Source organism: Petaurus breviceps, unplaced genomic scaffold (genome assembly GCF_028583685.1).
Source record: "Petaurus breviceps papuanus isolate PSGF00001 unplaced genomic scaffold, PetGlider_PUasm1.0 37, whole genome shotgun sequence".
Lineage (NCBI taxonomy): Eukaryota > Metazoa > Chordata > Mammalia > Diprotodontia > Petauridae > Petaurus > Petaurus breviceps.
The window spans coordinates 38,563,856-38,581,752 of NW_027186296.1; the positions used below are offsets into that span (position 1 = coordinate 38,563,856).

The 17,897-nt window shown below is 41.1% G+C and overlaps 1 protein-coding gene across 1 annotated transcript in view; it reads right to left on the reverse strand.

The window, feature by feature from the left end:
• Window positions 1-7,795, reverse strand: part of SLC24A1 (solute carrier family 24 member 1) — a 45,742-nt gene extending 37,947 nt beyond the window's left edge. Inside the window, 1 exon segment of the mRNA XM_069097386.1 lies at window positions 5,776-7,795. Within this exon segment, the coding sequence (XP_068953487.1) occupies window positions 5,776-7,692 (1,917 nt within the window). The 5' untranslated portion in view covers window positions 7,693-7,795.
• Between the last annotated feature and the right edge of the window lie 10,102 nt (window positions 7,796-17,897).

Here is a 17,897-nt window from a genome sequence, read left to right on the forward strand (position 1 = left end):
GTGAAAGACAGTCCTTTTGTTGAAGAAGTCCTGGAACCTGGCTGTTCACTAAGAAGCCCTGAGACTGTCCTGCAGACAGAGAGTGAATACTGTCCACTGGTGAAGGACAGTGCTGTTGTTGCAGGGGTCTGGAGACTGTCCTGCAGACAGAGTGAATACTGTCCACTGGTGAAGGACAGTGCTGTTGTTGCAGGGGTCTGGAGACTGTCCTGCAGACAGAGTGAATACTGTCCACTGGTGAAGGACAGTGCTGTTGTTGCAGGGGTCTGGGAGCCTTTCTGTTGGTTCAGAAGCCCTGAAGAAGGATTTTCTTGTTGTATGTTTACAGAAATCCTGGGAGAGGGCTTTGCTAATGTGTTCAGGGGTTCTAGGACTGTTCTACAGACAGAGGATGAATTCATGAAGGGACTGGCAATGTATCTTATGGCCTTGCTAAGCCTTGTCTCCCCAGGAACTAAGATTGCTGAGAACTTGCCTCCTGTCAAGATAAAGAAATTCCTCCATTTGGGTATTAAGTGCTGTGTTTAAACTTGATGTAACTCTGGGGTAGATTCAATTGTGATCCAGGGGTGGGGAACTTTTGACCTTATGTTTGGAAACTAATCTCCATTTGAGAAGAGGGACTTTGTGGTGGACTAAATTAAGGTATAGCCTAGGGGTGGAGAAGTATTTAGAACCGAGACTTTGTAATTGATTGAATGATTGGAAGGTCCTGGGGTGGGGTAGTACTTGGAGATTATTTAATCACGCTTAGTAAATGCTGTATTTGGAATGATGTCATGTTTTGATCTTCTGTTCTTGGTTTGTCACTGAATAAAATGGAGAGCACCTATGCTGGTATTCTGAACCTTGGGAAGTTGCCTTTCCTTGGCATTACATTACAAATAGCCATCATACCCATTTTAGAGATTAAAAAGCTGAGGCTGAGAGAAGTTAAATGACTTGCCCAGGATCATATAGCTACTAAGTGTCAAAGGAGGGTGGGATTTGAGACCAGGTCTTCCTCACTCTGAGTCCAGCCCTATATCATCTACTCTGCCACAGGGATCTGTGATGTTTCTAATTATTCTAGACAACCCAGACAAATTTGTGCTTGATGTAGTTAGCCTATAGGACAAAGGAGAGGGATCAAGACTAGACCTGGGATTTCATTTGTTGAGGGAATTCCCAGGTGAGGAAACATCCCCTACTGCTGAGAGGCTAAGTGACTTCTCCAGCATCCCAAAGCCAGGCTGTGTTGAGGCAGGATTTGAATCCAGGCCTTTTTGGCTGTGAGGCCACATCTCTATCAACTATACCCCACTTCTCCTTTATAGTTCTGTTTTTAAAACCCAGGCAAAGGGATGAATAAATGCTAGAAAAGAAAAGTATGAGTGTTTCTTGTATGTGCAAAGTGTTCCCTCAAATCTATAGCTGTCCTTGAGTCCAGTTCCTTTTTCTTCCGTCCCAAAGGTAGTTGAAAAGGCAGTGAAGTAAACGAAATGAGAATTAGATTTAGAATCAGAGGACCTGAGTTCAGATTCTGTCTCTGGCACTTCCTACCATAACTTTAAGCAAGACTTCATCAGCTTCAGGTTTCTCAGTTATAATAAGGGAGGTGAATTATATGATTCTAAGGTTCTTTCTAACACTAAACTCTTTGCATTGAAGCAGGTTGTACGTTATGACTCTTCCTGCCCCCTAGTCCCTATTGTCTTTCAAGAAAGACCCTTTTCTAAGGAACCTGGTTCAACTCTGACTTTTTTTTTTTTGAGGCAATTGGGGTTAAATGACTTGCCTAGGTCACACAGCTAGTCAGTGTCTGAGTCTGGATTTGAGCTCAGGTTCTCCTGACTCCAGGGTCAGTGCTCTATCCATTGGGCCACCTAGATGCCTCTAGAGTTGACTTTTTAATGCTTCAAATTCTCAAGGATCCTCCATTGTAAACTTTACCACCTAGACTCACCTCCCTTGCTGTGTTTCTCTCTCCCTGACCTCGATGTCCTCTCCCTTCTTCCCCACCAACTCCCATGTTTCCTCTAAGTTACTCATTTTTTGAAGCTAAAGTTCATTAAAATAAGTGAGACAAATTGGTCACCTTTTCCTTCAGTCATCCTCTCCCTTATCATCTTGTGGGAGAAGGAAAGGGAGGAAGCTGCTCTATTAGATATCTACCAATACACTAAGTGAAGGGTGCAGCCCTGTCAAATGTGCACCCTTCCATGAAAAAAAGCATTCTGGGAAATGGATCTGTTCATTTTAATAGTAGAAGCTAAACAATTTATGGTAAGGAGGGCTAGAGTTTGCAATAGACTCTTTTAAACCATGACTGTGCATTATTGACAAGGCTTACCTAAGATAAAATATGAGATCTTCAAAGTGTCTTTTTATGAATTCAGAAGAGAATAATCTGCCCTTGGACTAGCTGAAAAAATCTGGGTGAATTGTTACACTACTGTATAGCCAAATCAGAGGAGGTCCCTGAAATTCAGGTTACAAGAGGGACTAAGAAAGAAAATTCCTCTACTTCTTGGTTGGGGTGGAGGGGAAAATATGCTCAATATTGTAGCTAAGCAGACAAAATCCACCTATTTGGGGAAAAAAATAGGTTTTGAAAATTTTGAAAATCTGACAGCAGATCCTGTCTTGGAATGATCCAACCAGTCTGAATCGATGAATATTCCTAATTAAAGATTTCTTTTTTAAAAAGAAGAAATTAAGCTTTATTGTTTTAAAATATAGAATGTAGGGGCAGCGAGGTGGCACAGTGAGTAAGAGCACCAGCCCTGGAGTTGGGAGGACCCGGGATCGGTTCTGGCCTTAGATACTTAACACCCACACAAAAAAACTGGCCATGTAACCTTGGGCAAGTTACTTAACCCTAATTGCTTTAAAAAAAATAAAATTCAGAATGTAATATTTAACTGTTATCAATACACTGCTAGAAATAATTTGCTATCACTTTCAGACCACTGAACTAGAAATCAAGAGACTTTCCAGTCTCAGGTCAGCCACTAATTATCTGGGTGAACTTGGGCCACATTTAACTTCCCTGCACCTCATTTCATTATTCTGTAAGATATACAGAAGTTTTGGGCCTAGGTTATCTCTACATCCCCTGCCAGCTCCAGCATCCTATGATTCTAACAGAGATCCTGGTAGACCTTCACTAACAGAGAAGGCATATTTATAATAAGCTCATTAGCTTGTCACACAAATTAACTGCCATTAAAGTAGTTGAAAACACTGTTTCTTTTGTACATCATATTTCCCACTTGAAACTGCTTTTGTTACTTATTTAAAATACAATGTTAAAGCTGGAAAGGACTTTGGAAATCATCTAGTAAAGCCCTCTTATTTTACAACTGTTGAAACTATGGCCCAGATATAGAGTCTCATAGGCAAAGCTGGGGCTAGAACTCAGATCTTTCAGGCCAGTGCTCCTTCCCCACCAAAGAAATTATGAAAGAGGCAGTATCTCCTGCATAGGTTTGCCAAGACAGTGCTGGGTTCAGCTACTGCAGATTAAATAGCTAAATGCTTCCACCCTCTGCACTCACAGCATCAGTCAATATCAGAGCCATCTCTAGGAACCCACGATGGTTTGTTTGGGAGCCTTTCCTCATCTTGGTTCACATTTTCCAAAAACATAACATAAATAAGCTTTCACTCAAAATTCTCTGAGCCCATTTCCACAATTTAAACTTTATTTTCCTAATAAATTTGCTGATATAAAGAAATCACAATTTCCCCCACACACACTCAACCCACAGTTTCTCTGTCCCTTTAAGGTTGGAATGAGAGCTGCATTGTGTAATGATCCCTGGGGACCCACTCCCATGGAGGGACACTAAAATATAGGGCAAGAATTTATCGCTCCCTGAAATACTCATTGTCTAAACTGCAAACACTCTAGGTTTCCAGGATGTGTTATCTTATTTTCTTTTAGCCTATGTAGACAGTAAACTCCCAAAGGGAAGGACAAGAATTATGGCTATCTCCATCAGAACAAATTGGGTATTCAATAATGACTTGTTGCCCTTGGACTTAGCCAGAGGGTCACAAATTTAGATAACTGGAAGGTATCTCAGAGGCCATCCAGTATATTCCTTTATTTTATAGGCAAGGAAACTGTGGCCCCTAGAGAATAAATGACTTGGTCAAAGTCAGAGAGCTGGTAAGTGACAGGCAGGATTTGAACTAGACTCAACAGGAGACTTCTCTCCCTGGCCCTTCTCCCCACTCCTTATTGTGAAGAAAGGGACTTGAACAAACCCTTGCACTCTTCCTTCTCCCCTCTTCCCCCAAACAATAGCCTAAGGGCCTTTTGTGAGTGCTCAAAATGCTTTTGGAATGCCCTTTTCCATGGAATAATATACATTTGGTTATTGGACTGCTCCCTTTACTTCATGGACAGTTGCTTAATATAATTCTAGTCTCCCATTTTATTAATTATTCTTCTCACACGCACACTCACTCAATGTTGGAAAGATTCCCGTTCATTCTGGGGACTGATATAGCATATCAGAAAGGAGATACCCAAGGAAGGTTGCTAAAATTGGAAGATTTCCCGATTGGATCATCTCTTAGATTGATCAATCAATTCAAATGTCTAAATTCCCTGCTTCCTTATTATTTGACTCCCTTAGCATTTAAGGAAAGCTGCAAAATTAACCTGTGCTGTTTGGGGTTTGACTAATGCAAACCAATGTACTCCTCAAGGTACTGAGTGCCACAATAAAATCCCCTCATGTTTTCTTATTCAAGCATTTCATACCACTCCCTGCATATCCTGAGGCTTACATAAAGGAATTTCTTCCCTGGGAAACCCCATCCACTCAATTTCACCCAGATAGAATCCTAATAAAACTGCCCCCAGCCCTCAGTATTCTGACTTCCTTATGGGCCTCACTGAATAAGCAGTCATGTCCTGATTTGACCACACAAACTGACTTTAACCACACCACAGGCCCCCACCCCCAATATCTCAACTTCCTCATATGAATTTATGCCTCACTAGAACAGCAGATGTGTCAACCACATCCATCTAATTTAGGACCATAATAGCCAGCCAATCAGAAATGAGCACCACCAGGATACCTGAGCAGGATGTGGACCCCAAAACAATAGAAGGGACTTTCCTTAAGTAGGCACCTGCGCAGTAATAGCAAAAGCTGTCCTTTAGGTGAACTTATGATGTAGAGAGGCTTATTATAATATCATTATCATACATACATGCACACACCCCCCTGTGGGTTTTTCTGTATGCATTGTGGGTAATTGCATGCGCGGTTCCACTGAGGCTAGGACCCCTCTCCTATTGCCTAATCCCTTAACAAACCCCTCCTATATTTTAATATTTATATATTCTGTAATAATGTAATTGTATCTTTTGCTCTATAAAAATCCCCATCTTGCTCTGATAAGCTGCTGGTTCCTTCCTGAAGCTCAGCCTGCTTTCTGAGAAGTGTAATTCTTAAAAAATGCCTTTGCTTGGATGGGAGATGGTCTGAGTCTGTGAGTAGAGTTATTCACTATTCTCCTGGGTGTATTTACCATGAAACCACACAACCTCTCCCTCTTTCCTCCTGGAGGACTTATCACTTGGAAGTGGTTCCAGATGCAATGTTTGGTCAGTCCTTTTTATCCTGATTCCCACAACTGGTCAGACTCCTTCACAAACCTGGAGAATCCCTACTTCAACATCCAAATCCCCATCTTCTGCTCTCAAAAAAGGGGGAATCAACCTTTTACAAAGTCCTCTCTTACCCCACCCTCTGTGGATTCTTCCCTTACCTTACTGAGGCCTGTCCCAACCATAATCTTGGCCATTGTCCTCCTGTTGAGCTGTTCTTTGACCCAGACTTCAAGTTGTCGATTCCACTTCATGGTAAAGACATAGAACGCATAGGCCATGAGGAGCATTAGGCTCTCCCACCAGGTGATCATGCTGTCCAAGAAGAAGAGGATCAGCATCATCAAGTCAAAGATATAGAAGGAGACATCACGGAATAGGGGCCACCAGGTAAGGTTGAGGACTTCTCTGGAGAATAGGGCACAAGTGCCAATGACAAAGAGAATATTGAACACAGCAGAACCTACAATTGTGCCAATGCCCACATTGCTGTGGGAGATGAAAACGCCAATGAGGGAGGTGAAGAGCTCAGGAGCAGAGCCACCGGCTGCCATGAAGGTGGCTCCAGCCACATCCTCAGAGATCTGTAGCTTATTGGTGATGACCCCCAATGCTGGGACAAAGTATTCGTCACACACAATGGCCAAGGCTACAAACACATATATCATTCCAAAGAGGTGTAGGACCACCCAACCCTGTCTCCGCTCCTCCACACTGAACAGGTCTGGAGGGTATTCTGCTTTGGGGTGAAGTTCTAACAACTTAGGGGCTGCAGGAGAGTTATGGCTAGCCTCATCAGGGAAAGGGGCCATGCCTGTTGAAGGCGAGAGGCTGACAGAAACTGTTGGGACAGGTTCTACAAACACACAGTGCCGGATCTGGGTGGTAGGGGCAACAATGCCCACAGCAGATAATGTTGTATTATGTGCTACTTCCCTGAGAGTGGCTGTAGAGGGTCTCTTCATCATCCCCCTGGTTGAGGAGGTTCTTGATGTCAGCACTCTAGCTCTGGTTGGGGTATTCACGATACTCAATCCAGGAGAAGTATTGTTCTCCACTGTTGTGCTAGGTACCATAGTGCTTGTCTTCATCATTGTTTGGTGAACAGTCAGGGAATTTTCTTCTTCTCTTCTCTTAGAAGTATTTGAATTCTTCTTCTCTGCTACTCTCTTGGGGGTAGTTGGAGTATTCTCCACTGCTTTCTTGGGAATGGTTGGGGTGTTGTTTTCCATTGCTCTATTAGGGGAAGTTTGGGTGGTCTCCACTAGTCTTTTGGGAGTACCTGGAGTGTTCTTCTCTACTACTCTCTTGGGAGCAGCTACAGTATTCTTTTTTCTTTGAGGAATAGTTGGAGTTGTTTTTTCCACTGTGTTTGTTGGAGAAGGTGAGACGGTGTTCTCTATTATTCTTTTTAGAATAGTTGGGGTGTTATCAACTATTCCTTTAGAGGTCCCCTGGGTATTCTCCACTGTCCTTTTGGGGGTGGCCAGAAATTCTTTTTCCCCTGTTTTCCTAATTGTCATTGTGTCATTGTTTTTCACTGTTGCCTTGGGGGTAATCGAGTAGTTCTCAGTTCTTTTAGGTGTAGTTGAGGTAGGGTTCTGAATATTTCTACTGAATGTGGTTGGAGTATAATTCTTCACTATTTGCTCTGTTGTTAAGGTATAATTTTTCTTCCTTTTCCTAGGTGTCACTGGAGTTACTGGGGTAGAGTTATTCACTATTCTCCTGGGTGTGTTTAGGTTATTCTTTGCCACAGTTGCTGTAGGTGTTAACTTGTCCTTGTCTTCTGTAATTTGGGGATTCAGCATACTGCTTTCCATTTCTAGACTGGATTTTTGATGGCCACTGCCTGATGTTACTGTTTCACTGTTAGGAAGGTCCCTGCTGGCCATTTTCACAGGGTGCTGGGAATATCTGACTGTCCATAGTGTAGGCAGGGACCAGTGGCTCCTCAAAAACTGGTAAGTAGAGCCAATGAGTATCATGCCCAAAAGGAAGAGGACTCGGTTCCACTGGAGCCTCTTCCGTCGGGTTAACCGCTTCTCCTGTCCCCAAAATTTGATCAGCTTCCCCATTGTGACCAATAGCTCTTAGAGGAGGATTCTTATTCCAGCCATTGGAAAATAAAGTTGGTTCCAGGATCTGGAGAGGCCATTAGGGAAAGGTGAGTCATGAATCCCAGGAAGTGTCTGCAAACCTGAAAAATAAGGTATTTTCCTCTAAGAAAGTATATGGAACCCTAATTATTTGTAAACGGGAATGCCAGCCTCAGAGACTCCAAGATTTATGTCATAACCAGTAAGGTCAAATCCCCTGAGGTGAGAAGAGTCTCATCCAAAGGGGCAGTGGGGTGTATCCTTGAAAGGAAAGAGTAACGGTCTTGTTTATCCTTTCTGTGGGAAAATTATGAAGAACAGCAATAGCATGGCCTCCAGTAACATGGATACTACCAGTTGGCCTCTGGAGATACAGCCAGATTGTTCTGAGAAGGGCAATTAGAAAATTATCAGAACTGGAAGGAGCCTCACACATCATTTGTCCAACCCCTCATTTTATAGATGATGAAGGCAAAGCCCAGGGAATTTAAATGACTTTTGCAAGGCACAAAGCTAGTGAATGGCAGGTCCTAGACTCAAACCCAGGCCTCCTTGATTCCCAAGTCTAGTGCCCCTCCCCCCCATGCCACTTTTCTTTGTGCTCCGTACCCTCACTAATCAATCATTTTCTTTGCCAAGGTTCAAGGATAAGGCACTAGTTGGGTGTTTGGCAACCCTGACAACATTTGACTGCTGAAATTCCCCATAGACATAGTGAAGGGATTTGCTACAAGTAGGAGATAAGTAGAAAGGGAAATTCTGTCTGAGAGAGATAGCAAAAAAAGGAAGGTCATGACTTAGAAAGTTGAATGTTTCTATTTGTCTGCCTTGGTAGAAATATTCTGCGTAAATCAGGAAAGACAAAGGGGCTTGGCACTTAAGCAGTAATTAACATTTCCTAAGCAATTGCTTGAGGGCTCTTCAAGCTGAAGTACAGCAGTAATTAAGAAGTCTGAACTTGAAACTTAAAAGAATCTGGGCTCCCTTGCCTACATTATGGACAATACACTTTCCACACATTAAAGAAATGAAAGTGATTTTTAAAACTAAAAGAAACCAATAGAAGACAAGGTAATGTGTGATTTTAACTTACTCTCTTTCACGTAATCTTCTTTTCAAAGAGATACTTGCAACCTGTCAGGTCTTTTGTCAGTGTTACACCAATGCTTTGTAGCAAGCCGTATTTGAATCTCATAAAGAAAATTCTAAAGGTTGTTATGGCAGTTCCCTTTCTACTTTAGGCTTACCCTATATCATACAACAGTGTCAAACTAATTCCTGAGATGAGCCAATACTATCGAATTGCCAATTTTACCTTCAAACCATGATATCCAAGTTGAAAATGTGGATCATTGGTGGAAACTTCTCAGTTCTGGAAGTTCTCTGGACTCCCACTCTCAGAGAGTAGAAGTGAGGCTGGAGAAGGCTGGTAGTGAATTCTCCCATTCTCATTCCCTTCTACTCCCAGTCGAGTATTAACGAGAAGCAGGGTCGGGTATGAAGGGCATATCAGTGGAAGGATATACAATCCTGTCTAATACCTGCTGCCCTTAAGAAGCTTACAGGGTATTGAAGAACTTTCAGGTGCTGGTGCCTCTGGATGAGCTTGGGGGAAATAGATCTGCTCTCTTTTGACCCTGGGAACTAGTGGGGGAGGAGATGGAGCTTCTTCTGGCTTGTTTCCAAATGGTGGGAATTAGAAATTACTCTGGGTTTTCATATACACAACTGTTTTCACAGGAAAGGGAAGGAAGCCTGGATTGAGTGGGAGCTCTAAGAGAAAAGGGAAAGGGTTTCTTCAGAATGCAGAATGGAAAGACATGGAAAATGTTGACTTTGGGTCAAGGAGGAACCTTTTGAAACAGGGTGGACTGGTGTCCCCAGATCTACCTAGGCAAATCCCCAGGACAGCTAACTGAGCTGTACCCTAGTTTGGGTGGGATATTCGAGGACCCTGTGTCTCACTCCTTGCAATTCGAGGAAGGTTTATTCAATTAACCAAATCATTTTTATTTATGTTTATTGATTACTCCCAGAGTGTATTGTGGCACTGTGTTGAAGGCTATTTTCAGTTATAGAAAAAGCTTTCATAAGTCTCTGACCAGTCCTCAACCTCCACCACCCCTCCCCATAAACACATACCAAGAAACTCAAACTTAAAAAGATACTTAGCTCCCTCGGCCAAACTTCAGAACACTTTCCCTGCTCTAAGGTCTCTGAGCTTCACAAAGTTCCTTTGGATCATAGACACTTAGCATAGAGAGATGGCAGAGGCCACTGAATTTATCTTTTTGTCTCTAGGTGGTCCTGTACCTAGGAAAAGAACATCCCCCCCAAAAAATGGAATGCCATATCTTACCCAGATAACATATACTTCTGACCTTTGTTGTCAGAGACATCTTTTGTTTCTGTTTTTCTTACAAGATAATTTCAGGACCCTGGCTAGTTCCCATTTTAGAAACGCTAGAAAATAACTAAAATAGTTCTATTTCTTTTCTCTCTCCTGCCCCTGGTGGCCAATCCATGGTTACCACTCTTTGAGATGAGAGTTCACCTCGAAAGAATTCAGGTCACATGGGTTTAACTGAAGATGAGTACTGAGCTCTCAACCTGAGTTGACCTTTGCCTAAGCTATAGTTGTTCTAAAATTCAGGCCACAGACTATCCGAAGACAGAATCTGGGGGCCATTCATCAGTCTGCCACTATAGAAATTTCCCCAGAATTAATAAGGATTAGCAATTTTGTTAACAACACTTTGATAGAAGGATAAGACAAATAAATCACTTTTTTAAATAAGAGGAACAAAGTTATTTATTTCAAAATGTTAAATTTCTGCAATTTTTAATTGGAAATATGGGTACTTTATTCCCTGACAGAATACACACCCACACAACACACCTTTATCACAAGTGAAGTGCCATGGAAAAGAATGATGGATTTGGAATCAGAAGACCTATATTCCAATTCCAGTTTGGCCAAATGAATGACCCTGATTAAATCATTTCACCCTTTTCAGTCTTAGTTTCCTCATCTGTAAAAGTTGAGGGTTGGACTAAATAGCCTCTAAAGTCCTTTCTAGCTCTCAATCTATGACCCTATGAACTGCGAGCCAGTCTTTTAGAGATGAACCCCTCTGAGCTTAACCAGACAAGACGCATTTAATCTATTACTGGTTATGTAATTTATAAAAAATTACAGCCTGGAGGATCTCTCAGAACTTGTGCTTGGTATAGCCTTGGATGACCCAGGGTTACCTCTACTCCTCAAAGAAGCATAAGAATAGGGTTTTATTGGAAGATATACAAAATTATAGATATGTTAACATTAATGTTCCAGAAGACCAGACCATGGACTACCTGGATGACCCTTGTGGACAGCTATACTTTAAAAACTAAATGCCAGAGCAGCTAGGTGGCACAGTGAATAGAGCACCGGCCCTGGAGTCAGGAGGACCTGAGTTCAAATCCAGCCTCAGACACTTAACACAAAAACTAGCCTGTGACCTTTTGCCCTCCAAAAATCGAAAAACAAAAACCAAAAAGACTAAATGCCTAAGTGACAATTGTGGATAGAACACCATAACTTTCTATACATAGTTACATACATAACAGACAACAGTGAAAGAGGAACATGGAATCTCCATAAATAAGGAATGGGATGGAACACTGGCAAATTGAGAAAATTGTCCTCTGTTAGAACCAAGCTACAGAAAGCAGATTAGCTATACATTTTATAGACCCTTTTAAAAATTAGTTAGACGAACTTACAGAGACCTTTCTGTCTATAACACAGAAATTGAACCTGGTCTTGAGTTAAGCACAGGAAGCAGGCAAATACTACAGCCCACACCAACCTCCAACTGTGAAAACTTCCAAGGAAGGAGAGAAGTTAACTACAGGCCTGAATTTGTTCTTTTAGATTTATTGTCTTGATTTTTTAAAGCCTACTAGCTGATTTTCTGTATCTCCAGGGCCATGACACACAATAAAGATAGTCTTTGCCATAGATACAAAATACAGGCCCCTTCCAGCATGCTGCTATGCTAATTATCCTCAGAGAAGAAGTGGACCTGAGTAAGGATAGGGATGTTGCATAGAGATGGGTGTCCAAAAAAAGGAAAGATGAAAGAATGAAATTTCCTATGGCACTATTAGGAAAATCTGGACCTAGCCTCCTGCAAGCAATGAGAACTGGAGGAATTTTTTAAAACGTTTTATAACAAGGATAATAGGATAAAGCATATGCTGTGGCCCTTTCAGGTGGACTACATGTTCTGACTTTTGTTAAAGGGCATTTTAATCCTGATTGGTTCTTTGATCCTTATGGCTGGGGGCTCAGGTATAGATGATTGGCAACTAAGTCAAGGAGAGTCATTCATCCAGCAGGATGTAAAAAGAAATGAAGAAACAGTTTCCTCTCTCTGTCTCTGTCTCTCTGTCTCTCTCTCTGTCTCTGTCTCTTTCTCTGTGTGTCTCTCTCTCTTTCTCTCTCTCTCTCTGTCTTTCCTTTTTCCCCCTCTAGGTGGCCTCTTGCAATGGGAAAGTAAATTTATGTTGTTGCCATCTTTCTAAGATTGTATTGTGTAAGATCTTCTCTGACCCTGGGCCCTTTGATAGGCTTAAGTGCACCTGGATCCTGTGGTGGGAGGCTTGTTTTTCAGGAGATACTTTGTGATTGGGCAGTGGGGTCAAGAGGGTTGTTAAATTCTCTGAGCCAGGAGAAGGCTATATAAACCCAGATGTGAGACTTTGTTTTGGGGGCTCACTTTGAGAAGTGTTGTGTGATTTGACCAGAGAGACTCTGGGCAGCTGTTGAGAGCCCCCCTGGCTTTGATAACCCAGATGTTGATGCTTCCCTCTCTGGTAACTGTGATTACGTATGGATATAATGGTTGGACAGTTGGAGGCCTGTCTGTTTGATCTGTTTGTTTCTCTGTCTTCTTGTAATTTCTGTTTGTAACCTCTGTATACTCTGAAGTTCGGGGTGCTGACTTTTCCCCTGAACTAGGTAAATGATATTTTGATTGATTAAAGCAAGATTGTTAGCCCATTTTGAATTGCTTTCCTTTAGAGAAGCAGTTCTAAGAACCTGTGTTGGCAGACACCCTGGAGACACTGGGGTGCTTGCTGCTACACCTCTTTGTTGGGACATAAAATCAACTCATCCTTGGACTTCAAATGAGGGGAAAGGGGAATTTCTCTCCCCTCCCATGACCCCAGAAACATTCCAACTGAATACATAAGGCAGTGAGAATAAGTAGTTGCCTAAGTAAGACTGGACTGGACCTCAAGTCCTTGGCTGCCTCTTCTATTTTTTTGTTGTTGTTGTTGCTTTACTTGAGCTCAGGTCACTAAGCAGAAATCCTAAGAAATGTAGGTTTCTAGCCTTGTTAATAACCTTGAAATAAACTGGTTGGGAGACAGTTGATCAGCATGGAGTAGTTTCCACAACCACTTCTCAGAAGAGATGACAATCACCACCAGGAGAATGCTGCAGCAGAAAAAAACTAAAGAAACAAACAAAACAAACCATGTCCTGGCTTGATAGGAGACTCAGACATGTGTTGCACAGACAGCACAGGTCAGAGGTGAAAGTTAAATATCTGTTCTGCAGTTTTTATTCAGTTGTCTTTATAGGAGAATATAATAGGTGATGGCTTATTGTTTCATGTTTTTAAGTATTTGTTAATTTAAGTAGTTGTTAATATGTGCTCATGAATTTTTTGAGCATTTCTTTTGTAGTGGAGGAAATAAATAGTTGCCCTATACTTACATATATATATGTGTATATATGTAGATATAACATCAAAAATCTATATTTATATAGATATACATAAAAACATATATATATGTATACTATACATGTATACAATTTTGTACAGTAAGAACCTTTTTAGAAGGGATCTTCTTCATCCCTCTTACAGAAGACCCAAATATGGGCATTACTCCAAATGTTCTCTAGAATGATTGGATCAATTCACAATTCTGACAATAGTGCATTAGTGTCTCAATTTTCCCATATCCCCTCCAACATTTGTCATTTTCTTCTCTATCATACTAGCCAATCTGATAGGTGTAAGGTGGTACCTCACAGTTGTTTTAATCAATAGTGACTTAGAGCAGTTTTTTTAATATGACTGCAGACAGCTTGTTTACTTCATCTGAAAACAACCTGTTCATATCCTTTGACCATTTATCAATTGGAGAATGATTTGTGTTCTTATAAATTTGATTCAGTTCTTTATATATATGAGGAATGAAACCTTTATCATAGATACTTGATATAAAAACTGCCTTCCTACTTTCTGCAGAAATATTCTTATAAAGGATACTGACAAAGTTAACTGGAATCTAGATCTTCTAATATTCTTTGTTGCTTCAGTAATCTACTCAGTCCTGAAAAAAATACAAGGAGGGTTTTTTTTTGGGGGGGGGTCTCTGAAAAACAAGAAAATAAGAAGGGAAATTTGCAGATGATTGAAAGATATTGGTTTATAACTAGGATTTCCTTCCAAGTTTTATACTTGGATTAACCTTGATTCAGGGGGAAAGCAACTCAGGTAGCTAGCCTAGCCCTAGTTGCTACTGTTGACTTCTTCCCATAATATTGATAGTGATGGGGTCCTAATAAAGCTGCCCACAACCCCAATATTCTAACTTCATCATGGCCTGACCCTAGTGAACAGCAGGCCCACTGCACCTACGTAGCCCCAGCCCCACCCACCAATGTCCTGACTTCTTTGTATATGCCTCACTGCTCAGTGGAACAACAGGTGTGCCCCTGAACAGCAGGTATGTCCATATGATGGAAACCTAGCTACTGCCTCTACCTGGTCACTGCCCCCAGACCCATTCCCCCAGAAACAGGTGTGTTATTATATTCAATAACAATCACATCATCCATCTTGCCCAAGACAGGACCACAATAGCTAGGCAGTTGGAGGGCAGAATGACCAGAATGTTTAACCACTGAACCATAGATGGGACCCCTCCTCCATTACCTAATCCTTTAACAAACCCCTCCTCTATTACCTAATCCCTTAACAAACTCCTCCTGCCTTTTAATTTTATGTAAATTTCTGTTGTGTAATCCCATCTTTACCCTATAAAAATCCATCTTGCTTTCTCTCAAATTGCTGGTTCCTCTTGGAATTTAGCCTACTTCATGAGAGGCATCAATCTCAATAAATGCCTACACTTGGATTAGATGTGGTCTGACTCTGAATTCTTTGAGATGGTTCCACCACAACACATCATGAAATCGCAACAGTTTTTGGGTGGGCAAAGGCCCCACCTCAACAGTTTTTGGCATCCCTGGGTTTAAACTGCAACCCTGGGTTTAAAGTACACAGTGGGGCACTTAACAGTACTGTACCCTGAGACCAGGGAGGTTAAAAGAGACAGAAACAGGGGAGAGAGGGAGGAAGAGCAGGAGAGAGAGAGAGACAGATAGACAGAGACAGAGAAAGAAGGAGAGACAGAGAGAGGGGGGGAGGGAGAGGGGGGGGGGAGGGAAGGAAGGAGGGAGAGACACCAAGCTAAAGAAATGAAGAGAAAGACTGGTGGTAAATGCTGACTGATAAGTTTTTCACCCTCATGTTTTCTTGTCCCCCTTCCCTTTGGCTCCTAACTCTTTGGTCTTGTCCTTCTTTTGGAAGACATTCTGTTGATCAATGATCCTGTTGGCTGATGTTTCAAAGGAGGGGAGAAAAGGTAAGAGGGATAGGAAGTGTAGGGGAGAAGACTTTTTATTGATTTCCTTTCACATGAGTATGCAGAAATATATATAAAAACAGCACAGCCCTTAAGTGGACAGGAGAAAATGAATTAGTATATTATATAGCTTGATACAAACATCCTTTAGAGCCCCTTAACTAACTCTCTTTGGCTCTGATTTTATATTCACCATGAAACTTCATTTTCATTTGGTAATCCTACTGAGAAGTAGCTAGGTGGGGCAGTGGATAGAGCATTGGCTCTGGAGTCAGGAAGACATGAGTTCGAATTCGATCTCAGACATTTACTGACTGTGTGACCCTGGGCAAATCACTCAACATCTGTTCACCCTCATGTACTGGAGAAGGAAATGGCAAACCATTCCAGTATTCGTGTGCTATGGCTCATAGTCACAGACATAACAATGACTGAGCAGCAACAGTACCCTCCTGAGAAGGGAGTACACAGATCAGCTGCCCAGAGCATTCTGCTTATCTCCACAGTTACCGTTCTTATTGCAAATTTAATGAAATTGGCATTCTGCTTCACAAAAATCTCTTTTGACTAGTTATGTGAGTCAATTCACCAAAGCCTGAACATCCATGGGTAAACTGATGAAATTACATTTCTGGAGTAGTTAAAATGGTACAGTGAATACAACACTGGGCTTGCAGTCAGAAGACTCACCTTCCCAAATTCAGATCTGGCCTCAGACACTTACTAGCTGTGTGACCCTGGGCAAGTCACTTAACCCTGTTTGCCTCAGCTTCCTCATCTGTAAAATGAGTTGGAGAAAGAAACAGAAAAGTACTCCATCGTCTCTGTCAAGAAAACCCCAGATGGGGTCATGAAGAATTGGACACAACTGAAAAACAATGAAACTGAACTGAGATGGAAGATTAGATCCTAGGTCAGAGGTGGGAACACAAGCAGAGTATTTCTTGAAGATCCTCAAAGAGAGGAGTAGAACCAATTTAATTCAATGTCTGCCATATATCTACCACATGCAAGACGTTGTCCTAGAGGAAAATGAAATAATCTCTGCCCATAAGGAACTTACATTCTATGGGAATGATAACACATTTACACAGGTAAGTAAATTCAAAGCACCTGTAAATTTACATAACACAATTTCTAAAAAGGGAAGGTCAGAAAAGATCCCAGTACAGGATGTGGCCCTTGACACATGAGGTAGAGGTTAGGAGGAAGTATGTTCTGGATGTGAGGGAACTTTTTTAAAGGAACAGAAGCTCTCCCCTTTGACGTCCGGAGTGTTGAATGTTTATAACTCATCAGATCATAGATTTAAAGTGAGAAGGGACCTTAGAAATCATCTAGTTAAGCCCTCTCATTAAAAATATATATTGATATTTTTTCATATCACTTTCATTTCCAAATATATCAGTCAGCCAAAAAGCATTTATTAAGCACCTACTATGTACCGGGCACTATGCTAAGCATTGAAGATACAATGAAAGGCCAAAAAAAAAATTCAGAGAGGTCAAGAAAGATGAGGTTTGAGAAAAGCCTATCCTTAGCTACTTCCCAAACTAGCAAGCCATCCCTTATAACAAAGCATGAAAAAGAAAGATTTTTTAAAAGCAGCTCATCAAAATTAGCTAACACGTCAACTGAATCTGACAGTACATGCCATGTTCCACACCATTTCCCCACCTCTACAAGGAACAAGAGAATTACATTTTCTTATCTCTTCTGGGCAACCTCCTTTATTAAAACTTTTAAAAACAAATCTTGTAGCTTACAAATGACTTCATGAAGCTCCTATCCACCATCACCAAATAACTCTCCCTTTAATAATAAAGAAGTATATCTAAGCAAAATAAATGGACATATTGGCCTTATCTGACAAAATATACCTAATATTATATATATATATCATCTACTATGCCTTGTCAGAAAGAATTATATTTTACCTGAAGTCCTTTTGAGTCAGATCAGTCATTGCATTGATAACAATTCTCCTGTCTTTCAATATTGTTTTTCTTTATATTTAGTAGTTGCAAAATTGCTCTCAGTTCAGCTTATTTTGTTTTGTAGCAATCTTCCCAAGTTTCTCTGAATTCTTCACATTTGTCATTTCTTATGGCATTCCAATATATTCAGAAGTTACACTTTGTTCAGCTGTTTCTCAGTTGATTGGTATCCACTTTATTTATTTCCAGTTTTTTGTTATCACCAAAGTGCTACTCTCAATATTTCTCTATCTGTGAAGGCAGGTACAATTTAGTGAGTTTTCTAATATAGTCCAGTCCTAACCCCTTCATTTTACAGATGTGAAAAATGCTCAGACTTATTAAAAATCACCCAGATAGTTAAGAATAGCTAAAATTTGAGCTACCTTAGTCAGCCTGTGGTCTTCTGGGTTATTTGCATAATGTCTGCTCATGAGACTAAAGGTGAAGTGTGCTTCCTACAGAGGTGTTGGACTAAATATGTGGAATGAGCTG